General features: G+C 38.6%; 1 protein-coding gene across 1 annotated transcript in view; it reads right to left on the bottom strand.

Annotated features, from left to right (window-relative positions):
* TEK (TEK receptor tyrosine kinase) overlaps positions 1–24,769 on the bottom strand; it is a 98,657-nt gene that overhangs the window by 56,392 nt on the left and 17,496 nt on the right. Inside the window, exon 2 of the mRNA XM_063080628.1 lies at positions 3,469–3,780. Coding sequence (XP_062936698.1) covers positions 3,469–3,780 — 312 coding nt within the window. The remainder of the gene's footprint in view (positions 1–3,468; positions 3,781–24,769) is intronic.

Below are 24,769 nucleotides of genomic sequence, written 5' to 3'. Positions count from 1 at the left end.
TTGTTCTGAAACAGATCTTTGGATGTGAAAAATGTTTCAAACTTTGTTTATTAACTCTTTTCCCCCAAATGAAATCACCAGTGAGGTTTGAACAAACTTCTGTTGACTGCTTTGGATGATACCATTGATAAAAACAGTTCGGCTATTTGGGGTGTGTGAGCCAATTTAAGCAGTGTTTTGGCACAGCTCAAATGGATTTTCCACTTCCTCCCCAGATGCACGAGTCAGCAACAAGCGGGAATATATTGATGCTGTCCTATCCTGCCGTGTCCCCGGGCAGGCATTTCTGAGCTCCCATGATGTTTTACTAGGGAGTTGACAGTGGCCTGAAGACATATTTTGGAGGTTTTCCTGACTCACCATTGTGGATATCACTTTCCTCGCACCATGCTTGTATTTCCTCCACTGGATGGTTAGCAAGAGGAACAGGCGAGTTCACCAGCCTGAGGTATTGTTATTGTTAATATACAGGAAAGAATGTGCTACCTATTAATTTTGTATAAACCTCCACAATTATGTTAATACATGATATTAAAAATGTTTACAACTGAATAAGGAAATTAATAGTCCCATTAAATTATTACTCCAAGGTACTATAATAATGATAGTTATTGAACATTTACTATGAACCAGATAATGCTGGTAATCTTTAAGTACCTCATTTGATTCTCAAATGTATATGTTAAAGTTTTTATTTTATTTATTTATTTATTTTTCAAATGTGGAAAAACTATGATTTCAATTAAGTAACTTGCCCTGGGCCATACCATGCAAGGCTCAAACCCATGTCTTGTTAACTTCCGTTCCCCTACCTCCACTCTGTGCCCTGAATTGCTTTTTAGGGTTTCAAGTGGAATCGTTGTACTTTATAAAACAAGTGCTCAGTAGCAGGAAGAGTTGTTAACATTAAGTGAGAAGGATCTACAAAAGGTCGTGCAGTGGTTATAAATACAGGCTCTGAAGTCAGATTGTTTGGCATCAAACCCCACTCCCACCATTTACAAACAGCTATTATTCTCATTGTCAGGTACCTCATTCTACTTACGACACAGGCTTTTAAAGATACATCTACCGTGTAAATGGATGCACTCATGGGAACTGGCTCCTCATATATACCATCTTATTTAAAACTTAACTAAATTTTGTAGGTAGTATTATACCCATTTCACAGAAGATGAAAAGTGAGACCAATCGAAGTTGATGGCCTAAGGCCACACAGCTGGTGAGTCATGGAGAAATAATTAAAACTCAGGTAAGTATAAGTCTGAGAGCCATTTTCTCTCCACCGTTGTTCACTGTGCAAGCCTGCCATTGCCTCATTTAACTGAATTTAAGCTATCCTTTACCTGAGGTGACCTAGGCTCTCAGTACAGAGGGATCATTACAGCTAGTTTTTAGCCTGATGTTCTAGTTCAATATGCTGTACGTGTTCTTATTTAGACAGTGTCAAGGACAATCTCAGGACAGCCCAGAAAGGGCTCAGTAGCCCATCACACTTCATTCCCCCGAAACCAGTGGGGCACAAATCTCAGCTCACCATCATGCAGAATGTGGAAACATCAGCAGAAGGACATTACCCTTTATACAAGTCAAATCCAAAGTGACACATGTAGAGAATAATAGAGCTGACTTGCAGCCGTGATGGCTTTGGCACACCTCACATCCCTTCGTCCAACCTCTCTTCCCCCGCCGGAGAGCTGCATTCCTGGGAATTTCTGTTGTGCACTTTTCCCACTTGCCCTGGTGTCGTTTAAAGGTGAACTTCATAGTTTTACTAAGAAAACCCTTTCCTTCATTTGTAATGAATAGCGATTTTATCACTTTTGACTTTAAAATGAGCTTACTGTCTTCATATTCTCTTAATTACTACCATTATCAAATTCAAAGAAATGTTTTCAGGTGGACCCCAACAAGGGGCTGACTCTAAACACGTGCTACTCAAAGTATGATCCATGGTCCAGCAGATTCTCATCACCTGGGAAACTATTCAAAATGCACAATCTCAGGACTGTTCCTAACAACCTCCGACTGAATCAGTGTCTGCAGTTTAACAATACACACAGGTGATCCATTAGCACATTCAAGTTTAAGAAGCATTTACCTAAAAAACTGCAGATTCTTATATAAGAAACTGCCAATCAGAAATGTGCAGAGGTGTTACTTATCTGAATCAGCTTTATAATTAAAAATCAAATCCCTAAAGAGCTCGCAATGTCATCATCTCATGAGATGACAAATTCTGAGTCCACAGCCCCTGTGGTTATGATGATATTAATTTGAAAAGGACTCCATCATTTTGGGTATCATCAGCCCAGGGAAAGTGGCTGATGGGTGAGGGGACAGATCATTCCAGACAGGACAAGGAAGATCATCTTGGCTGGAATTTTGTACCTTCCTCCCAGCAGATTACATCAAGAGCACCAGAAGTCTACCTGCCTGTCCAGGCATGGGAGCTGTAGAACATAATCATCAAGCCATGTTTGCAACACAATCTCCTCCAGCTGCTGTCAGGTTGGTGGACTGGCCTAAAGATTTAGCTTACAATGGAGAAAGGTTGAATTACATCACTGCTGTGCAGGGGTAGTGAGAAGTAATACTCTTCCCTTAGAGGAGGCTCTCAAAATCCTCCTTCAAGATTCTGGTATTTTCTGAGCTGGGCCTGGATACTAGACTGCTAAAATTAAATCATAGCCCCTTTCCAAGAATTGGGACACAGCCAAGTCACCCCAGCCAAGGCCAGCCTAAGAAGCCTACAGCCAGCCAACACCATACATTCAAGAAAGGCCTTCCAAGGTCAACAGAGCCTCCTAATCAGCCCAGCTGACTTAGACTCACACGTGATACTCATTGTTGTATGCCATTGCTGTTTGCGGTTGTGTTACACATTACTGTGGCAATATTTAACTGATAGACCAAGTAACCAATTAAACTGAGTTATTGATAAATGTTTCCTTTTTAAAATTTCTATTTTTATCATAAATTTCCCCTGAAAATATTAACTTCTATGAAGAGTACTTAGGGGCAAGCAAAGCAAATAAAGTATTAAACGAAAAATCAGTGAGAAAGTTCAAAATAGCCAAGAGTTGGCAATGAATGGTGGTTTTCATTGCTGTGATTTTCATATTACATACATGTAATATAGTCATATCTCTATAAGTGCCATGGAGCCCTTAATAGAAAATATGAGTATATTTTATTTCATCTCATGAACTGGGCACGATGTCTAGTGATGAGGTTACATGAGAGGGCACTGAACTGGATGGTCTCAGCTCTAATCTTCCACATACCAGAGCCAGCAATGCTTGTGAAGAGGCAGACAAGGTTCTCAAGCTCTACACTCAGGTAGCTCATATCCAGCCTCTGAGCAATAAGCTGCCAAAGCAAAAGAGGAGTGTTTGTGTGCGTGTGCGTGTGTGTGCACGCGCACATGTGCGTGCATACCTCAGTGGGCAGGTGGGGGCATGTTACCTTGTTGACGCATCTTCATGGTCCGTATTCTTATTGCCTCTCCTCGAACTCGCCCTTCACAGAAATAAGCACCATTGATCTTACTAGCCTTTTCTCTCTTCCAAACGACTTTTTTAGCCCATTCTCTGGTCACATCTTGAGTAACTTCCAGTGGATCCTGGTGCTGGTTCATTAAGGCTTCAAAGTCCCTTCCTATGGTGATGGGCTCATGGGGGTGCCATCCAGAGGCAATGCAGGTCAGGGATGTTTCCCCATCAGATACGAGAGGTAGGGAATTGATCAGGATCAGGTCCATGGCACCTTCCACTGTTCCTAAAAGAAAGAGGGAGCATAATGTGTGACAAAGATTATTAATATGGCCCCACAGGGTAAACTGGTACTTACAAAGCCTTGTCCAAAAGTAGTTGTGAGAACTTTCTAAAATGCTATCGTGTGCCTATCTTCCAGTGGACCAGATCCAAAACTCTTTACCAAAGCATCAAGAACATCATCACCTAGACCCTGCCCCACCGCACACCCTGGCTGCAGTGGATTCCCTGTCATTCCTACCAACAAGCCATGCACTCTACTTCTACCCACTATAGTGGCCGAGACATAGCTGGGTATTCAGTAAATGTTTGTGAGATAAATTAATGATAATGGCATTATCATTATTTATTATCCATTATAATGAATAATGATGATTATTCATTAATTAATTGATATTAATGTGGTACTGCCACAATGAAATATTCTAAAGAAATATATCAACTACATGCACTTATAATAACTCTATAGACCCCCATTTTCAAAGAATAGCCCAATTCCGTGTTAAATTCCTCAAGATAAAAGAGAGATGGTGACTAAGTAAGTCTGCATTTCCCTCTGAGCCTTAGCTGCATCATCTTTAAAAAGTGGCCAGTGAGACCTGCCTTTCAGACTGTTGGGAAGATCACATAAAATACACAGCTTGCCAAGCACCGTGTCTGCTGTGTACTGGGTACTCAGTTACTGCTGTTTCATTTCTTTACCCTGTTTCCTGAACACCTAGTCCCTAACCTCATCCCCTCCCCAAGTGTAAAAACAATACCCTGCCTGACCTTTAAAATTTACTCCATAAATTTATTTTACAAATGATAAAAAAGAAAATCTTTAAAAAAGAAAATCTTCTCATTTAACTTTCTCAGTGTTTCTCTCTCTCTTCTCCCTTTTCTCCCCTCTCTTCCTTCTTTCGATTTCTAAAGTTTCCAAATGAGCAAATGGAATCTGTGCCTATTCTCTCATCTCTTTAAATACGGAACTACCAGGGATATAATGTTCTCTAGCTCCAGTGATGGTTGACTCCCAAGTCTACGTAAAATGATGAGGAGACTAGAAAAGTCAAGCACGTTGGATTATGACTCAGCTAGATTCATCATCTTTCTGTAGATATAAAGTGATTCAAGTAAGCTACGTGTTATCTCATTTTAATAAGCATTAAATCCTCCCACTAACCCTGTGAGGTGTGCACTATTATCTAAAATTTAAATATAAGGAAATGAAGACTCAAAAGATTAAGTAGCTTGTTCAATCCTCCACAGCTATTGAAGGCAGGGCTGGGATCTAAAGGCTCAATTGTTTTTCGTTCCTTTGATACACCATGTCCTTTTCTATCTCAAAGCCTTTGTACATGCTGTTTCCTCTGCCTGGAATCCTTTCGCCCTCTCTTGGCATGGCTAACTTTTTTTTTTTTTTTAATTTATTATTTTTTTAATTTTATTTTTTTTAATCTTATTTTGTCGATATACATTGTGGCTGATTATTGCTCCCCATCACCAAAACCTCCCTCCCTCCTCCCTCCCCCCTCCCCCCCAACAATGTCCTTTCTGTTTGCTTGTATCAACTTCACGTAATTGTGGTTGTTATATCTCCCCCCCCCCGGGTTTGTGTGTGTGTGTGTGTGTGTGTGTGTGTGTGTGTGAATTTTTATATTAATTTTTAGCTCCCACCAATAAGTGAGAACATGTGGTATTTCTCTTTCTGTGCCTGACTTGTTTCACTTAATATAATTCTCTCAAGGTCCATCCATGTTGTTGCAAATGGCAGTATTTCATTCGTTTTTCTAGCTGAGTAGTATTCCATTGTGTAGATGTACCACATTTTCCATATCCACTCATCCGATGATGGATATTTGGGCTGGTTCCAACTCTTGGCTATTGTAAAGAGTGCTGCGATGAACATTGGGGAGCAGGTATACCTTCGACTTGATGATTTCCATTCCTCTGGGTATATTCCCAACAGTGGGACAGCTGGTTCGTATGGTAAATCTGGCATGGCTGACTTCTGCTCATCCTTTGGATCTCAGCTTAAACACCACTTTCTCATAGACGGTTTCTCTGCCAGCCTGTCTATAATACCCCCACACTCCCGTTCCATTATCCTTTCATTCAGCCTCCTGCTTGTTTCCTTCATAAAGATTACCAGAATTCGTGATTATTTTATTTACTCTTTCTTTCTCTAGGGGGTAAATTCCATGCAGATGAGGATTAAGGCTGTCAGGAACAGGAATTTAGGAATTTATATAGGAATATATTGCCTAATCTTGACATATAGAGGACTTTGTATTTGTTGGATGGATGGGCAAATTTTTATTCCAGATCTACCTCATCAATATCTATCCACTTACTTGGTTCCTGCTTCTAGAATAATGAAGTTAAAGATAAAAGCACTCCCCTGAGTCTCAACTGACCTCCTTGCCTATATTTGACTGTTTTGATAGCTCCTGAGCTTATAGGGAAAGACGCAAATCTGACAGTTTTTATAAAGTGCCACAGTAAGATGATCAATGGTTGCTGAACATTTGAGGTTGACTGGTATTCATTTACCAGCCCTTTGAGTACTTACTTGTGCCAAGCATCATGCTTGATATAAAGTCCTCACATGATTGGTTTTTAACAGCATTTGCCAATGTTTGCTATATGTGATGTTTTGAGAATGATCTTACTAGGAGTTACACCTTTATCTAATTAGGAAGAATTCCAAAGTCAAGTCTTAATGTAAGCAGGAGTTACAGTTGCATTTTATTATAATGTTAACTCAATACATGTGATTGAGGGAGAACATCTTCCTTAGAATGTGTTTCCAGGACTAACCTCCAAGCATCCATCTTATTCCCAGCCTTATCAGTAACTTAAGGTTTCAGGAGAGGGAGAGTGTGGTGCTGATAACACCAAGGTCCAGGGTTCAATCTCTGTACTGGCCAGCAGCCAAAAAGATTTTTTTTAAAGATTTCAGGAGAGGGGGTAGAGGTTAGTACAATAAAAACTTTGTAAGAGAGGATGAGCTGGGGAACCTATCAGTGGAATTACAGCCTCCAAAAATAACACCAGTGCACACCTCCTCTTCCACGTGCATACCCAGCCCAAGTGAACACCACCTCATCTCCTGTACTCACTCACTCCAGGCATGTTCCAGAAAGGGTCACCAAGAGGAAGGAAACACTGTCATTCTTTCAGCTCTGGTTTGACCCAGCCGCATTTCGAGGGCCAGTTGAGTGACTTGCCAAAACCATGGGATCTGTTCTGAACTCATGGCACTGGCACTTGTCGTGGTTTATTTAATGACTTTAGGAAATAATAGAAAGAGCAGTTGATTTGAAAAGACAAGTACACTTCATCTGTAAATTGTTTCTAGGTATGGATCTGACATCTTTTACCTCTTGTTCCCCACAGCTTTCTCCCTTTACCTTGAGTGATGGAAAGGGAAATTGTGTACTCCAGGAGTCTGAAGTTGACTACACTTTGCTACCCTGATGCAGCGTACCAGTTACAGGAAGCACTCTTCTGCTAGTGAGTTCCTGTCCTTTGTAACACCATTGATGACACAGAAATATCAGAAGGATCTTATATGTGAGCTCTGGATATGAGAAGAAATACCTACCAGGTTTCTGGGATGAATCTTAAGAATCATCTGCTTAGTTTTCTTAAAGTAAGATTCTATATTTGTATTTGTTTGTATACGCCTAAAGAATTTCTAGAAGGTGGCACAAGAAACTAAGAACAAGGGTTATTAGGGGAGAACTGGGTAGTAGGGAGACAATGACGGGAGGAAGAGTTTTGACCATGTACTTATGCATACTGGCTTTGGAACAACTTGAATATTACCTTCACATAAAAATTAAATGTAAATGTAAAAAGGTAAGTGTTATTGCCCTTCTCTTAAAAAGGGGAAGTTGGAACGGAATCAAGAGCCATGAAAATATATGTCTCTTTTTGTCTCTTGTCATTTATCCCTATATCACTCCAAATCTCCCTGGATAACATCCAAATAATGTATTTTCTCTTTCTCTCTTCTTTGGACTAAAAATAGAGAATGTGATGTCATCCCACAATCCTGGGGAAAAAAATGAGCTAAAATAAAATTTAAGAAAATGAAGGAGGATGCCCAAACATAGTCATTCAAAGAGAACAGAGCAGAGACCCCACTACAATGGGTATAACAGCGGCCTGTGGCTTCTTGAAAGAATTCTGCTGCCACCATCAGAGGCACGGCTGGTGCTACCCGAGGAGTCTGCTATTAGACACATTTTCTTGAGAATAATTATTGTGAAAACACAGATTCTACCTGGGCTCATACCAGTGTCAGTCTTCGTGCCTAACACCTTTTCTTACATTACAGCACTGTCCTCCCCATGTCTCAATGGGGACTGGTAGTGAGCTGTTTCATCATAACCATAGCATGAAGAACTCTGATCAAATTCATTAATTAGTTCTATTTATACACTATCATCAAGGCTAAGAGTTTGCTATAAGCAGGATGCATATTGAATTTCACATTTTATATGTATTGGGGATTAATACAATTTTTCCTTAGCAAAATCTCCTAAACACTTTTTAATGTTTACATAAAAATGTGCCCTTGTTTGTAAGGAAACACTTGCCATTGTGGCATGGCATCTGCCAAGTTCAATTGTGATAACTGATCATCACAACTGAACATAACAATGCTCTAAAGCGTTTTGCTCACTGTATTTACTGTGTGCCATACTGAACAGCATCTAATCTTTCACAGTAACATTTTCTCACTGAATCTCATTGTGAACTCAAAATGTTGCTTAACTCTTGTTTGTGCATTTAGATTTTCTAGTATTCCATATTACCTTGAAAAATGAGCCATTAACTAAGACATGAAAATATTTTTCTTTAAAAATAGTCATAGAGGGCCGAGCCTGTGGCGCACTCGGGAGGGCGCTGCGCTGGGAGCGCGGCAACGCTCCCAGCGGCCGTGGGTTCGGATCCTATATAGGAATGGCCGGTGCACTCACTGGCTGAGTGCCGGTCACGAAAAAAGAAAAAAAAAAAAAAAAAGTCATAGAAACATTTTTGGACCTGAATTAACACTGATAGAACTATATGGAATTAGAAATTAGAGACAGAGCCGTGTTTTTCAAACTGTGTTTAAAGGAGTCGTTATTTCTTATTTTCTGAAAAGCAGTTCTAGGAGTTTCTGAGAGTGGGAAAATCGGCAGAATGGGTTCCAGACACCAACACTCTCACCAAGCTGCTCAACTTTCATCTTTTTTTTAAACATTTGGGCTCCACATAAGATTTCATTTGGGAAAAAAAAAAAATGATTTTGCTTAATTAAAACAAAACCCCAATGGTCATCAATTTTAACTCCTTTTTTAAAAAAAGCATATGAAGAAAATGAAAGGTTAAATTGCATATCACTGAAAATACATCCACTGCAGCGCAACAGGCTTGCTCCAAGTAGCCTGCTCCCCCTGCCCCACTCATGCTCAGCACAGCTGCAGCTAGTCAAGTTCTGATTAACCCAGCTCCCAGATCTTCACAGTGTTGGCAAGCTAAGAGGAAAAAGCAGGTTAAATTATTGCATAGTGAGTCTATTCCCTTGTGCTTCTTATTACCTCAGAATTGTAGTGTCGGGTGTAGTTACACTAATACATGTTTGGAAAAACACATCATCTTCAGAACAACTGCGTGTGGCTTCTTGGAAGTTTGGTATTAGCTACAATTAAAATTTTTCAAAGGTATTCGTGGTCATGTCACCTATGTAACAGAAGTAGATATCTCAAAATTCTAAGTATTTGAAGTGGCAATCAGCATTACCTTGGCCAAAAGCATTTCAGAAATCAAGGGATTGGCAATGAACTGCAAAGCGCTTAGCCAAAAGCATTTCTGGAATCAAGACCCTGGTAATAAGCCAAAAAAGCAAAGACAATCCCTAAACCATCCAGGATATTTTGTGGAATTACTTAGATTTTATTTTTTTTTTTTATGCTGTCCAGAAAAGGCAAATTCTTTCCAGTTTAAAAACACTCATTTACTCTTTTATATGTCCATCCATTCATTCACGAAACAAATTTATTTAATCCTCCCATGTGCTAGGTACTATACTAGACCCTGTAAACTGAATAAAACAGATGTTATCTCACCCTCACCCAGCTTACAGGCAAACATGAGAGATGGGCATGGAAAACTGATCACATTACTAAACATAGCATCGGTGCCATGATGATAGGTACCATAGAGAGCGTTACAAAATGCTGCTACAGGATAGCATAATGATGAACTTTATCAGACTTGATGGAGATGGAGGTGGGGGCTGTGGGCATTTGGCCTAAAGGAGAGTTGGAATTACCTAGGCAAAGCAAGAGAGAAAAATCTTCCCCAAAAGGGTTACTCCTGAGTAGGGTATTTTAAAGAACGAATAAGTGTTTAATAGGACTCAGTTCTGAATGTTCTTTCTTAAATCCATCCTAAAGTTGGTATTATTAATTTCTTTTTGTTGGATCTTAAGAACTACTGGCACCATTTCTCTGTGTCAACTGAATGTTAAAGTATTTTTAGTATCTTTTCTGCCTTCTTGTCTCCCCTGAAGAAATTCAGTTCCAGGCATGTTTCCAACACTTTAATCTTTTTCTGTTCTCCACAATCCTTTTGTGTATGTAGTAAGCGTCTGAACAATAACTTCATCCTCAAGGTTCTTTCCAAGAAGATATTGGGCAATTACCCAAATTGCACCAAAATGCACAAGACTGGAAATAACTAAAGGAAGTTGCTAACTTGTTTACTGTATAGCTGGGAGTTTAGAGTTAGACAAGAGCATCCTGGATATGATTGGGCTATGACAGACTGCTCTCATCCACACGTTGAGCCAGGTTGGTTTCCCAAAGGGCATATGCCCACTTCCCATCCCTGCTTCCTAGCCAAATAAGGCCCTTGTCTGTCTGCTGGGGGGAATGACATCCGCTCCCTATCTTCAAATGTGAGAAATTTTCCATCCAGACCAAATATCATATGCTTTAGTTAGAATTAGGATTGGTCAGCTGGCGGGAAACATTATTTCCAGGGAATAGGCAGAGTGTCCACACAGTGAGACTTTATTGAACAGCCAGCACATGTGTCTATTTACATGCAAACTCCATTCTGTGAGGCGGCAGGGCTGGAAGCAGCATGGTACCATCAAATCAAGGATCGTTTTAACTGGAAGGGAATTTAGAGATTTCCTGGTGCGAGGCTCACACTTTATAAAGGGCAATCTGAGGCCTATAGAGAAGAGCCTGGTCAGTGGTCATGCAAAGGGAGTGGTAAAGCCAGCCCTTGAGTGCTGAGTTCTCTCCAGGGTCCTTTCTGTCAACCGGGTAGCAGTATAAATGTCCAAACCACTAGTGTGAGGGAATTGGGAATGTTTAAAAATCTGGCAGATGACCTCGTGAACCCTGGAGCTTGATAGAACCTGAGGCAAGGGAGGAAAGACATCAAGGAGAGGCAGCCAAAAAGCTGGGAAGGGCAGAGGGACTGGGAATACCCAGAGATGAGTTTTGCCTGCTTCACAGATACCCCCAAGCCTGACAATGCTGCCTTATAATCTTTTCTCTTTACTTTGCCCCGAGGGGGTTACTCTCTAATTGGACCATGTTCATCCAGCACCAGAAAATGTGCCTGGTGTGGGAGGAATCTTCTTTGGAGTCAGGCCACATTCTCTTTCTGGGCTCTTCTTCTGATTCAGTCACTGCCAAGTTCCCTTCTACCCTTATGCTGCCCAAAGAGGTGCACATCTATACCCACAACCAAACATCTCTATCCTTCAAGACAGCATTAAACGAAACTCCTTAACTCTTCAGTGCCCTGTTCTCCAGCTCCCAAGAGAGAAGGCAATTTGATTGATTTACTTGCACAAAACCAAGAATCACTCAAAGTATCAACCCACTGAGAACTACTGGAGGAGCAAACAAAAAAAAAGTCTGCAATAGAAGAAGTTCAGGATTATGACAGTTGCTAAGAGGAGACTGATAAAGAAAGCTAGCCTTCCTAGCAGGCCTAAAATTATACCATGCAGAGAAGGAAGGTAACATTTTTTATTATATACTATATAATAGGCACTATGCTGTGTATTTTACAAACATTGTCCATGAATTCTCACAATATTGAAGAAAGACATTTATATTCCATTTTATAGGTTTAAAAAAACCAAACAAACTCAGAGATGTTGAGTAATATGCCCAAGGTCACACAGTAGAAAGATGGAATTTGAACTTGTCTCACTGGCATTAAGTTACATTACTACCCACTACACTTCATTCTAAACACCAAGATAGAAGTCTATTTTGTCTACATTGCATCTTTAACAATTAGCACAATGCTTGGCCTACATACATAATAGGTATGTGCCACATACTGATGGATGAACAAATGGTTAAATAAATGAGACTGGTCTTCAGTGAATAAATTCATTCAATAAACGTTTACTTAATAAGTACTATGGGCTGGGCTCTGTGGATGCATGCTATGGGTGAAGAGAAGAATAAAGTATGATTTCTGCCTTCAAGAAGTTTCTGGTCATCTAAAACCATATACTCAAAACCATAAAAGAAAATAGTGATAGATTTGACTACAGCAAAATCCAAAAACTTTTATAAAGCAAGAATTACACAAATAAATTAAATGACCAAGTGGGAAAAATATTTTTACATGTAAAACTTAGAGTTAATATGTATAATATATAAAGAAATTCTATAAATCAATAAATCATTGACAATTCACAGAAGACATACAAATAGCAAATTTAAGTAGATTGCAAAAAAAAAAAAAAATGGCCACAATATTTGCATTTCTTTTCATCAAGATGTGGAGTCTATTTCTCTACCCCTTGAATCTAGGCTTGGCCATGGCAGATTCCTTGATCAGAAGAGCATTAGCAAATGTGACATAAACAGAGGCTTGAAAAGTGCTCCCTTGGCTTGCACTTTCCCGTTACTCTATGGAAGCCTGAGACCACCATGAGAAGCCCAGACCAACCTAGTGGAGGATGAGAGACCACATGGAGTAAACACACGCCACTCCAGCTGAGGTGCAATATGCCTACTGCCAAATATGCAAGCGAACCATGCCAGACCATCAAGTCCAGCCAAGCTACCAGCTGACCACAGAGATCAGCCAATCCAGCCTAGACTAAAGAGTGTTCCAGCTGACCTACAGAATCCCGAGACTTAATAAATGTTTGCTGTTTTACCATGTTTTAGGATGGCTTGTTACCTAGCAAAACTAACTGATACACTAATAAACATATGAAAAGATGTTTAACTTGACTACAAAATACAAACTAAGAGGACATTTCATTATTTGCCTATCAAATTGAAAAAGAATAGAAAGGGTCATAATATCTAGTGCTGACTGATAATGGGAATATCTACATTGTTGACGGGAAATGTAATTGGTAAACATTGTTACAGGACATGTGTACAATGCCTGTAATAATCATAGTTACATAAAAGCTAACCATAATTTATCACTCATTGCTCATATATATCAGACACTACTCTAAGTATGTTACACGGAATAACTCAGTTAATCCTCATAGAGTAGGTACTATGACTACCCCCATTTTACAGAAAAGGAGACTAAGGCAAAGAGAGGTTAAGTACTTGGTCACTGTCATACAGCTGATTAGTGGTAGAAATGAGATTCAAATTTAGGCAGATTGGCTTCAACCCATTCTTTTAACAATTAAACTATACTCATATTACACCAATTCACGTAAAAAATGTATCTTTTAACAATTCAGTGAAGAAAAGTAGTTCTTTTCAACAAATACTGTTGGAACAACTGGACATCCATATGCAAGAAAAAAGCCCTAACCTAAAACCTCCCACCTTATACAAAAATTAACTAAAAATGGATCATGTGAAATACAAAAATAAAAACTTATTTGGGATATAGGAAAAATCTTCATGACGTTGGAGTTAGGCAGTGAGCAAGCTGTTAGCTATGATACCGAAAGTTTGATCCATAAAGAAAAATTGATAAATTGAATTTTACCAAAATTTAAAACTTTGGTCTATGAAAGACATTGTTAAGAAAATAAAAAGACAAGCTACAGACTAGGAGAAAGTATTTGCAAATCACATATCTGACAAACAACTTTCCAGAATGTATAAAAAACATAAAAGTCAATACTAAGAAAACAACCCAATTTTTTTTTTAAATGGGCTAAAGATTTGAGATACTCTACCAAAGAGGATATATGAATGGCAAATAAGCGCACAAAAAGATGTTCAATATTATTAGCGATTAGGGAAATACTAATTAAAGCCACAATAAGGTACCACTACACATCAATCAGAATGGCTCAAAAAAAAAAAAAGCTGATAATACCAAGTGCTAGCTAGAATGTATAGCAACTGTAATTCTCATCCATTGCTGGTGGTAATGTAAAATGGATGGTACAGTTACTGGAAAATAGTTTAATAGTTTTTTATAAAGTTTAACATATATTTACATATCACCCAGAAATCTCACTCCTAGGTATTTACCCTACAGAGATAAAAATTTATGCGCAAATAAAAAAAATGTTCATAGCAGGTGTATTTATTCATCATCACCCAAAATTGGAAGCCCAAATATCCTTCAATGGATAAATGCATAAACAAGCTCTGGTACATCCAAGCAATGGAATACCACTCAGCAATAAAAAGGAACAAACAGGGCTGGCCTGTGGCTCACTTGGGAGAGTGTGGTGCTGATAACACCGAGGCCACAGGTTCGGATCCCTATATAGGGATGGCCGGTTTACTCACTTGGAGAGCGTGGTGCTGACAACACCAAATCAGGGGTTAAGATCCCCTTACCGGTCATCTTTTAAAATAAAAAAAAAATAAAAATAAAAAAATAAAAAGGAACAAACTATTGATAGTTGCCACAACATGGCATTATGCTGAGTAAGAATAACCAGTATCAGAAGGCTACCTACTGTATGACTGTATTTATATAACATTCCAGAAAAGGCAAGCCCATAGAGATAAAGAACAGATGAGTGGTTGCCATGGATTGGGGCTGGGAGAGATTCGACTACAAAGGGGCAACATAAAAAAAAGATTTTGGGGGTAATGGAACTGTTCTGTATCCTCATTACGGTGGTAGTTACATGAATATATGTTCTTAAACTCATAGAGCTGGACACATACACACAAGTCAGTTATACTGCATGTTAACTTAAAAAAATATAATAAAAATGTATCTTCCATAGTTGCCAGTAAAAATATGCAAAGATGTGGTGAGGATATTCGTTGTAGCATACAGCCACAAACTGGAAACAACATGAAGTACACAAATAGAGGTCTGACTAAATAAATAATGGTACATACATGTAATGAAGTATTATAAACTTGCAGAGAATAATGTCCTTGATATATCAAGTGAAGAAAAGATCCAGAACAGGATATATGATCTCTTTTTGGTCAAAATACATAGAGAATAGCCTAGAAATCATACACCAACTCGGCTCAGTGTCCTGCTGTCCTCCCTCACACTTCCCACTCACATGGGCAGGAAATAGGAGGGTCAAGAACTGAAGAAGATTCCATATGTTTCCTCCAAAAGTCCTTTGATTCTTGCCCCCTCTCTTACAGGGCTGACCTTACAGGAGACCAGTGCTCTGTACATGCAATTGATTCTGGAAAAGCAGTTTCACAGCCAGCTTGGAGGGTTGGTGACAGCCTTGGGGAGATCTGGGGGCTCCTTGGAGACAAAGAGGAGCTATCGCTCCATGGGCCTTTGCCTGCTGAGCCTCAGAGAGACCACTCACCTAACCTACCCATGTGCTTCTGGGTCTGAGAACTCTCCCTTACATTTCCTTCATTGTCTTTAAAAGGGAGTCTGTGCACAGTTCGTGTTCTATTCCTGGCAACACAGTTTTGTGGAATGCTCTTTGGCTTTAAAAATCAAACCAACACCTGTCTTCATCCCCATGCTTTAAACTTAAAAAGGTAGTCCAGATTTCTTTCTAATAACAATGTTATGAGGATTAGAGACATCTTTTACATTAAAGTGCCTGGTAGCACAGTACTATTTCCTAGGAAGGACTAAGTTACTTTCTTTCCCAGCATTTTAGAACAGCAGATACCTGTTTTCCAATCGTTGCTTCTTGCCCCAAATCTTTTCACTAGTGAAATGTTGAACCTGACGGTGAGACGTGTACTGCAAATGTTTTCCTCAATGAAGCCTCCCTTCCCCTCCCTGTACTTGGTTTCTCTTCCCTCTGGAACAGTCTATAACTCTGCATTCTGATCCATCAATCGCTCTGGCTCAGTAAGGGGGTCATGATCTTAGCTCAGTAGTAGAGGAGGGTGCAGGGGCCCTCCAGGCTCATATTATTTTGTTTAGGAATTCTGTTATTATAATTCTGGAATCTATTGTTCTGTTGGCCTGATGTGAATTATTTCTGTGATTGGGAGCCACCTATTTGGGAAGCACCTTGTCTGATCATATTCCTGTCCCTCCATAAAAAAGAAGAAAAAGTCCTGTATACTTACAAACTGTGGGCAATATTTGCTGGATGGAATTCCCACTGAACTTGAGGCCAGTTTTTCCCCTATCAAACTCCAGGCATAAACGTCTCAAGAGGTATTAGCCTTTTTATCTTCACTGGGAGAGGGGTCTTGAGAAAACTTGAGTGTGACCATATTTAATGTAATCCTCTTGGGCCCCTACCAGGCCCCACATCTATTTCAATGGCAGTGACATCATTTCAAACACATTGGGAGCACTTAAGGAATGATCCCTGGAATCCCTGCATGAGCTGTATACTCCCTGTCTGCACCGCCCTCCTCCAACATTTCTCTCCACATTCAACTGGCCTACTCCTGCTTAGCCTCCAAGATTTGGCTGATGCTCTCACCTACCCTGGGAAGCCTGCCAGATGCCACAGGGCAGAGGCTGTGTCCTGCTGACTGCACAGACTTGGTACCTAGCAGGTATGGCAGTGTGACAGGTCATGATCCTACATACAGCAGCGGCTGGGCATCTCATCACACTAGTGGCTTAGGAAAACAACTCCATCTTTATATTCCTAAGAAGATAATGTAGTATCTACGTGGCTGCTCTGGCAGCTAGGAGACAGAGCCTGTCTGTGAGGTCACTTGAGGGAAAGCCATCCAAAAACACGAAACTATGAAAGCCAGAGAGGTGATTACATCAGTTCAAGTCAGATATTCTGGGCATGAGCTGGGTCCATTCTTAAGTCACATTTTGCATACAATTTGAATGTCATCGTGTAAGACTCTCTCTTGCTAAGACCAGAGTGTTCCTTGGTTCTTCTCTTCATTTGGATGAAACGGGCCCCCCTCCAGCTACTCTCCACTCTTCTCCACCCAGCTCTGGGTCCAAGGAGGCCATCTGTGTCCCACTGAGTTCAGCAAATGGGAAGCAGCAGCAGAAGACAGGAGGGTGGAAGGAGAGTGTGGTCAGGGTATTTATTCTTCCAACGCCCTCCCTACCGAGCCATCTACAGAAGCCACAGTTCTTGTGGACCGTCCTTTCTTGCCAGTGCTCTCTCTGGGTTCAGTAACTGCTCCTTCCCCTTGCACTTTTGGGTGTTCACTCATTTCAAGCAGCACTCATAAACAGATAAAACCATGTTTCCTGTGGACTGGCAGGGAGCTAGAAGAGCCCAGCTTTGAACCTACTGAACCTACTTCCCCAGTCTTGAAGCTGTCCCTTGCGTGCCTCCCTGGAGCTGCTATTTTTTTAAGAGGCACAGTCTGCAAATCACTATCAGGTATTTGCTAGTTCAGTTTTTGAACAGCAGTGTTTCAATTACACATAAATAATTGCTAAAATCATTTTAACACAAAAGCTATAAATTATTAAGTACATACTACATTCCAGATACTTTAAATGCATTGTTTTACATAATTCTCACAACCACTGCAAGAACTAGATATTATAGAATTCAAAGACAATACGAATCTTTCCATGAACTTCTTGAAGTACCCTTGTATCTCCATACTACAGATGAGGAAACTGGCTTAGACAAAATAAGCAACACAGATGACTGAGATCTCAGATGTAAAGTATATCTGGAACAGTGTCAGAATTCATAACCTTTCCTTTTCCCTGACAGAGTGGGCACAGTAGGTCCTCCACATACATGTTTGACTGAGTATCCATTTGCCTTAGTACTGTGATCATCCCAGTGGAAACAGATGAGTACTCTATGGATCATGTGTAACACTATGAATCTAAAATAGCAGGTTTCTCTTGGATCTCATTTCCCATTCACCCTCTTATGAAAACTCAGCTTAGTGACTATGGCCTTAGCCCAGAGACTATGGCCTTACCAGTGCTTTGGAAGACCCCAATTCCATTTTCACTGTGATCTCACCAACTTTCAGGACTTCAGTTAGCACCTGTTCTAAATCTAGGTCTCTATTGCTAACGTCTTCCCAACCATAAATACGCATTATGAAAATGCCCACTGGACACCTAGATAGACATCTCAAGTCCAGTAGGTCCAGAATGAACCCAGCATCTTCTTTCCTCTCAACCTTCCTTCTCTTCCTCTCATTATCTCTTAAAGCTCCAACTTTCCAATCACAGATGCTTGAAAACTCTGAGTTATTGTCAACAACTCTCTCTCCCTCACTGTTGATATCCAGTCCCCATAGTCTGTCCATTCCAGCTCTGTACTGTCTCTAACATTCAACTCCTTTTTACACCTTCATTCTCTCTCACCTGAACTGCTGCAGAATTTTAGTACCATTGGTCTCTTTAGCCCTAAACTCCCTGCAAGCCTCCCTTTCCTGCCCATTGCTGACATTGTTTCTTCTGCCAGGGATGCCTTTCCTTACATATATTTACCTGTTGAAGTCAAATCTCTTCCAAGATACCACTCAAATCTCAGTGGTAGTAGAGATTGGTGTCCCATTATTTTGCACTGTTCAAAAAGTAAAGTTCAAATGTACAGACTGTCATAACTGAAAATTCAAGCCCATTACAACTCTTTTTTGAATTAAAGAAAACAAAGGATTTTAAGATAGGTGAATGTAAGGTCATATTTAATTAGCAACATTATGTAATGGAAATATGCTTACTTAATACTGAAGTCTGAATTTCAGATTTAAAATGTTATCTGAATAATATCAGTGTAGCCTCTCCCAACTTCCCACTGAAGACAAGGAAAAAAATGAAGAATTGCAACTACAGTGCTAACCAAGACTGCCAGTCAACCTATTGTCATATTTAGTCACCAAAAAGGCCAATGGACTTAAACTGAAAAATGTATTTTTATCATTAAACTATTTTTAATATCAAAAATTCCTCTTAAAATTGAAAATATGACTGTAAAAAGTAACTTGGATCTCTAATTCCAGAGTAAGTTAACAAAGACTTTGAAGGAAAAAAGGATGACAGAAAGTTAGTGTGAAGAGTTCCACGTTGATATATGGATGTTTTCACCACTTATTATTAGAAATAGGGAAATATAGGCTAAAGAACGTTTTTGGAAAACTTAAAGGTAACCACTAGTAAAATAAAAAACAGGATGTATACATCAAAAATGACTAGGGACGATAAAATGTAAACAAAATATAAGCCAAATAAGCAAAAGACAGAAAAAAAATTTTAAAGCAGGAAAGTGTAAAAAAAAAAAAAATCAAAGCATAAAACATTATGTCAAAAGTTAAGATTAAAAATTATTTATGATTTAAAGATAAATGTTTAAAATGACCTATAGAAAGACAAATACTCTGAGGCTGTGAAAAAAATTAAATCTTCCAAGACGATGCTTATGATATAACCACTTAAAACAAAATCACAAAATCTTAAAAACAAAAGAGTGGGCAAAGAATTTACCAAGTAATAAAAAGGAAAAAGAAACAGAAAAAGAGTAAAGAAGGAAAATAAAGCAAAGGTAATAATAATAGTTTCAGACAAGGTAGAATTCAAGACAAAAGGCAAGAAATGGAACAAAGTCTACCATATGATGTTGATAGAAAGTGAAGTCCACAATGGAGGCACAGAGATTATGCATCTTTGTGTTCCAAATTGTGTAGAATGAAATATATAAAGAAAAGCCTGGTGAAAGCAAAAAGAATGTGAGGGAAGCACAATAGTTTTGAAAGAGAGCATCACATCTGTCTCAAATTTTGACAGTTGACATAGACTTAAAAACAAGCATAAAAATTTATAAAGAGTTATATATAATCTTTATATAATAAAGTTTATAATTTTAAATAAAGAATTATATATATAATCTTTATATAATAATTATAAAGTTTATAATTTTAAATAATAATTATAAAGACATATATGTGTGTATAATCTTTTGGGTATTTTAACTTAAAACAGGGAATTCAGCTTCTATTTTCCCTAAAGTATCCATGCAGTACTTGTTGAAATACTAGGGTACTTCAAGAAGTTCATGGAAAAATAAAATTAAAAGATAATGCAAATGTATGAACTTTTTGAAGTACTCTCATAGATGATACCCATTGGAGCAACACATTATATAAGAGTCATGTAAAGATCAGTGGGTAAAATAAAAATTATAGGCAGACAAAAGTACTTTTGAAAATTCTTTAAATAACCATAAAGGATAATGTGGAAGTATATCGCTTATCCACAAATATAACAGCTAGGTTTTCCTCCTGCACTGGAACCCATCAATTTCTTTGGGTGAGAACCAAAGTAGTTGGCTGGTGTTCAGGAACTAGGCAGCGTAAAAAGTACAAGAGTACTTCAAAAAGTTCATGGAAAGATTCATATTATCTTTTACTTCTCCTTTTGACAAACTTTTTGAAGTATCTTTGTGTGTGCCTTCAAATATGGTGGTCACAATAGGAATATGAGAAACCATAAGAATTGGGACCAAGCTCAGTCTGGGGCATATGCCCATGAAGTGGAAGGAAAGTGAAATCACCTGCACTATTTATATTTATTATGTACATCTTATAGACCAAGAATATAAAGTTAAATTTGCCTGACTTAAATAAGTTTGGTGTGGCTCAAAGGTGATATTCAAAGTATTTAACAACATGGACCAACCAGTGAAAAATGGACACTGATCTGAGCACCAGGAAAGGGATCTGAAAACCTTGATGAGCGAGACATTAGCCCCTTTGGTGCTGAATTATTGGGAGGTCTAGAGATCCTAAGAGGGACCAGTGCAGCCAAGCCCGAGGAACAGGGGAAGCTTAGGAGACCTAAGTACCAGTTTTTTACCAAATGGTACAAAATTATTTCACTCTTTTAACAACCAGTACAGATGAACCAGTATATGAAAGTGGTATATGAGTCCTGTTGTGACTCCTGTTGTGGCACATATACATATACATGCATGCACACACACATGCACACATATATACACATGCGCGCACGCACGCACACACACACACTCTCTCTACTCAATGAAAACCAACAAAGGGAAATTGCTCATGCAATATTCCCAAGTAACAACAAAACAATCTCACACTACGAGGTAATAAATCATGTTTAACAATGTATTGAACAAAAAAAAGAAACCAACCCTTTAAAAATCATAAGCAGTCTTCTCAATAGGTATTAATTCTCAGAAAATATCAAAAGTAAAATGACAGGATTTCTACAAAATAAAAAATAAGCACACTACTTTTGAAAGTGTTACAATGTGTCAGAGACCAAGTTATAGTTTCAAATACTTTATTTATTAATGAATATAAATAAAGCAAAAACTCTGCTCAGGAAAACTGTTTTAAAAGAATTAATAAGACTCAAGAAAGAAAGAAAAAATAAAGCTAAGTCATTAAGAGAAAAATGAGAACTCTAAGAGAATTCACAATAGCAAACCTCTGAAATCTACTTAGTACTGAAACAGAGTAAAACAAGAGGTAAAACAGTTCTTGTTGAGAAAATGTTTTAAATCATAAGAGAATCCTATGTATAATTTTCTGCTAATACATTTAAATATATATATAAAGAGAGAGAGAGAATAATTTTATTAGGAAATAAAAATTCCTAAAATTAAACTCAAAAAGTTAAAAAGCCTGAATGATCTCAGCAAAAATTTACAAGGCCATCTGGTTTTGCTAATGAGTTTATGTCTATAAGAACATTTTTTAGAAGGTAGAAATCTACCAATTCTTTTTTAATCTGTTATTTAAACTAAGATAAATAGCCAAAAAAGAAAACTATTCCTTATCTCACTTATGAAAAAGCAAAAATCCCAAATATTAGCAAATCATTTTAGTAATTTATGAAATGATTTGTCTTCTACAGATACTATGGGTTTAATTCCCAGAAGTCAAGAATGGTTTAGTATATCACAATTGTATTCATATAAGACTTAATAGCCCACCAAAAAATGTGTAGTCTATATGAAAATATCTATTGAAGTTTTACCAAAAGATAAAGAAGATTTAAGGACATGGAGAGATGTTTTGTGTTCTTAAATGAAAAAGGAGAATGTTGTAAAGAGAACTCTTCCTAAATTAACTCATAGATTTAACACAATCCCAATCAAAATTTCAACGGGTGGCACAAAAGAAAAGAGAAGAAAAGGGAAAGGCCAAGCAATCCCATGGCTGCTGAAGAACTTGGAAAAAATTGGGGTGTCTAATACAGCACTTGATGTGAGGTTGTTTGCGTTGTCCTATTATAAACCACATTTTTGTCTCAAATCATCCGTTCAGTGTGTTACACTCACAAATGCATCATCTGTCTCTGTGTTTATGATTGTGTCTGTGTGTCCATCTGTTCCTGTCTGTCTGTGTGGAGGAATTGTTGCTATTCTTACTTTTAATTGAGGTAGAAGGCTGAGCTACATGTCCAGGTTGACACTAAGGTAAACAGAGAGGCACAGGCAGGACTGAGCAAGGGAGTATATGAATTAAACTCAATCCCAGATGAGCCAGAGCTTACTGTCAGAGGTAAGCACGAGGATGTATGTGCCCTGCGAATTCACAGGGGAACCTTGTGGAAGGCATCTGAATTCCACAGGGAAGGATATAAAATTTAATCTTATCTAGAAAACATTAACAGTGGCTATCTCTGGATGGTGGTATTGTATACACAGAATAAAAAGATAAACATTTTAAAAATTGAATTTGTTGGCAGAAAAGCAAGTGACTTGTGTTCTACACACTAAGCCTTGGATTTATATTAATGCCTTCATCATGGTGATGTGTCTAAACTGCCTTCTCTGCCTCCAGGTGCCAGGAAGCTTAGCCCTGCCGAGGAGTACAGTCATGCAGTGTGTGGTGGGAGGCTAGGGAATCAAGTTTAATTCATCCTGAATTTGAATTCTAGATCTGCCCCTTATTACTGATGTAATACAGGACTGTGAACAAGTTACTTAGCCTCTGCCTCAGATTGGTCATCAGTAAAAGGGAGGTGATGATATTTACCTCTAAGCCCTTTCCTGAGGATGGAAAAATACATACATACATACATATGAAAAAATCTTTTGTAAATGTTATGAATGCCGTATTAATAGTGTGTGGCAAACAGTGAAATATTCAATAAATGATTATAATAATGATTATGATGATGAAGGTGATGGTTTGTGATTCCCTAAAGTTGTGAGACCAATGAAAAGAAAATGAGGTTCACTCTCCTGCAAAATAGTCACAACTAGAACCTACTTAGGTGACTTCCTGCCTGCAGAGCCCATCACAGGGAAAAACTAATGTCTGTGGTAGCATTTTTTATCTGAAATCCAGAGAAAATGAGTTCCAGAGAGTGAGCTAATGAATATTCGTCAGCTTAATAATGGTACACTAAGACAAGAATCCTTTTAAAAAATTATTTCACACATTTTTGGCCCTTTTTTATGTAGTAACAGCCCAGAGAAGCAATACAAACATGCGTGGGAAATGAGCCATAGTTGGCATGTGTGCTCTGAAAACTCAGAACTGTTTTCCTTCTAAGTCCTTAAACCCTGGGCTGGGTTGCTAAAGCTTCCATTGTCTTTATTTATTATATATTTAAATGGACTTGACTTTAATAGGGGGTCATGAAAACAGTTTTAATATGTGGGTTATTTAATGATGAGATGACTCCATCTAAGGATGACACAAATTTATCTCCTAGGGTTACAACTGGAAAACAAGATTTGCCATGTGACTCAGAATTTTAAAATATGATTAATCAGTTAAAGCCCTAGGTTTCAAGTAGAATTTTTGATCCTCCTAAGTTTGGCTCCTAAGGGAGTTAAAACTAGGTTATATTGATTTTAGTTCTTTGATTGCATAATATAGAATGTGTTCAAAGGAAGCCAAAATTGTGTGTGATCAAAATTAAAACTTGGCTGCTACAGTCTGTGTGGCTAATTTCAAAATTTTAATGTTTGAAAGGGAACAGCAGTCAAATATCAACTGAGAAAATAACTGTGTACATTCAACAGAGTCCCCTAACTCCTACAGAACTTCAGGTTTGTGGGCAGTCAATCTCACAGAGTAAATGAGATGATGTTAACTCTGTAATCCCAGTAATCATGATGTTAATGCTGATACAGTGGCAGTTCTTCCACCCCAGGCTCTGCTTTCTAGCAAACATGCTTCACCATAACACTGACAAAAATCAATGCTATGAAGTCCATAATTTAGAATGCATCCTTCTACTAGAACAGTCAGTCACTCAAACCTTCAATCAAAACGTTACCAGCCATTACATGCAGGTATTCCAGCCTACAGCAAACACAAGATACAAATCAACTTTTCATGTCTCACATTTCAGTCACAAACCTGTATTTGTAACTATTGTTGGCTTAACCAATAATTCCTCATTCAGGGTGTCCATCTATTTCTCCCAGCTCTGGGCCGTCTTTGTCAGAGCAAATCCTACAACTTATATCAGCGGTTCCCCAATGTGATTTTTGTTTAAGTGGAGGCATCCTTTTACCAAAAGAAATATTATGTAGAAAATAAAGCTAACTAAATAGAAGTATAACTACTCTGGTTGAAGTTGGGCTGAAATGGGGGTGAAGGGCCAGAGGCTGGCGGGCACTGGCGTCACCCTCGGTGGTCGTGGTAGCCCCACAGGCACCTCTGCGGAATCCCTAGAGCTCTATA

This window comes from Cynocephalus volans, chromosome 16, assembly GCF_027409185.1.
Source record: "Cynocephalus volans isolate mCynVol1 chromosome 16, mCynVol1.pri, whole genome shotgun sequence".
Classification (NCBI taxonomy): domain Eukaryota; kingdom Metazoa; phylum Chordata; class Mammalia; order Dermoptera; family Cynocephalidae; genus Cynocephalus; species Cynocephalus volans.
The sequence above is the reverse complement of the archived record's forward strand: the minus strand, read 5'-3'. Positions and strand labels throughout refer to the sequence as shown.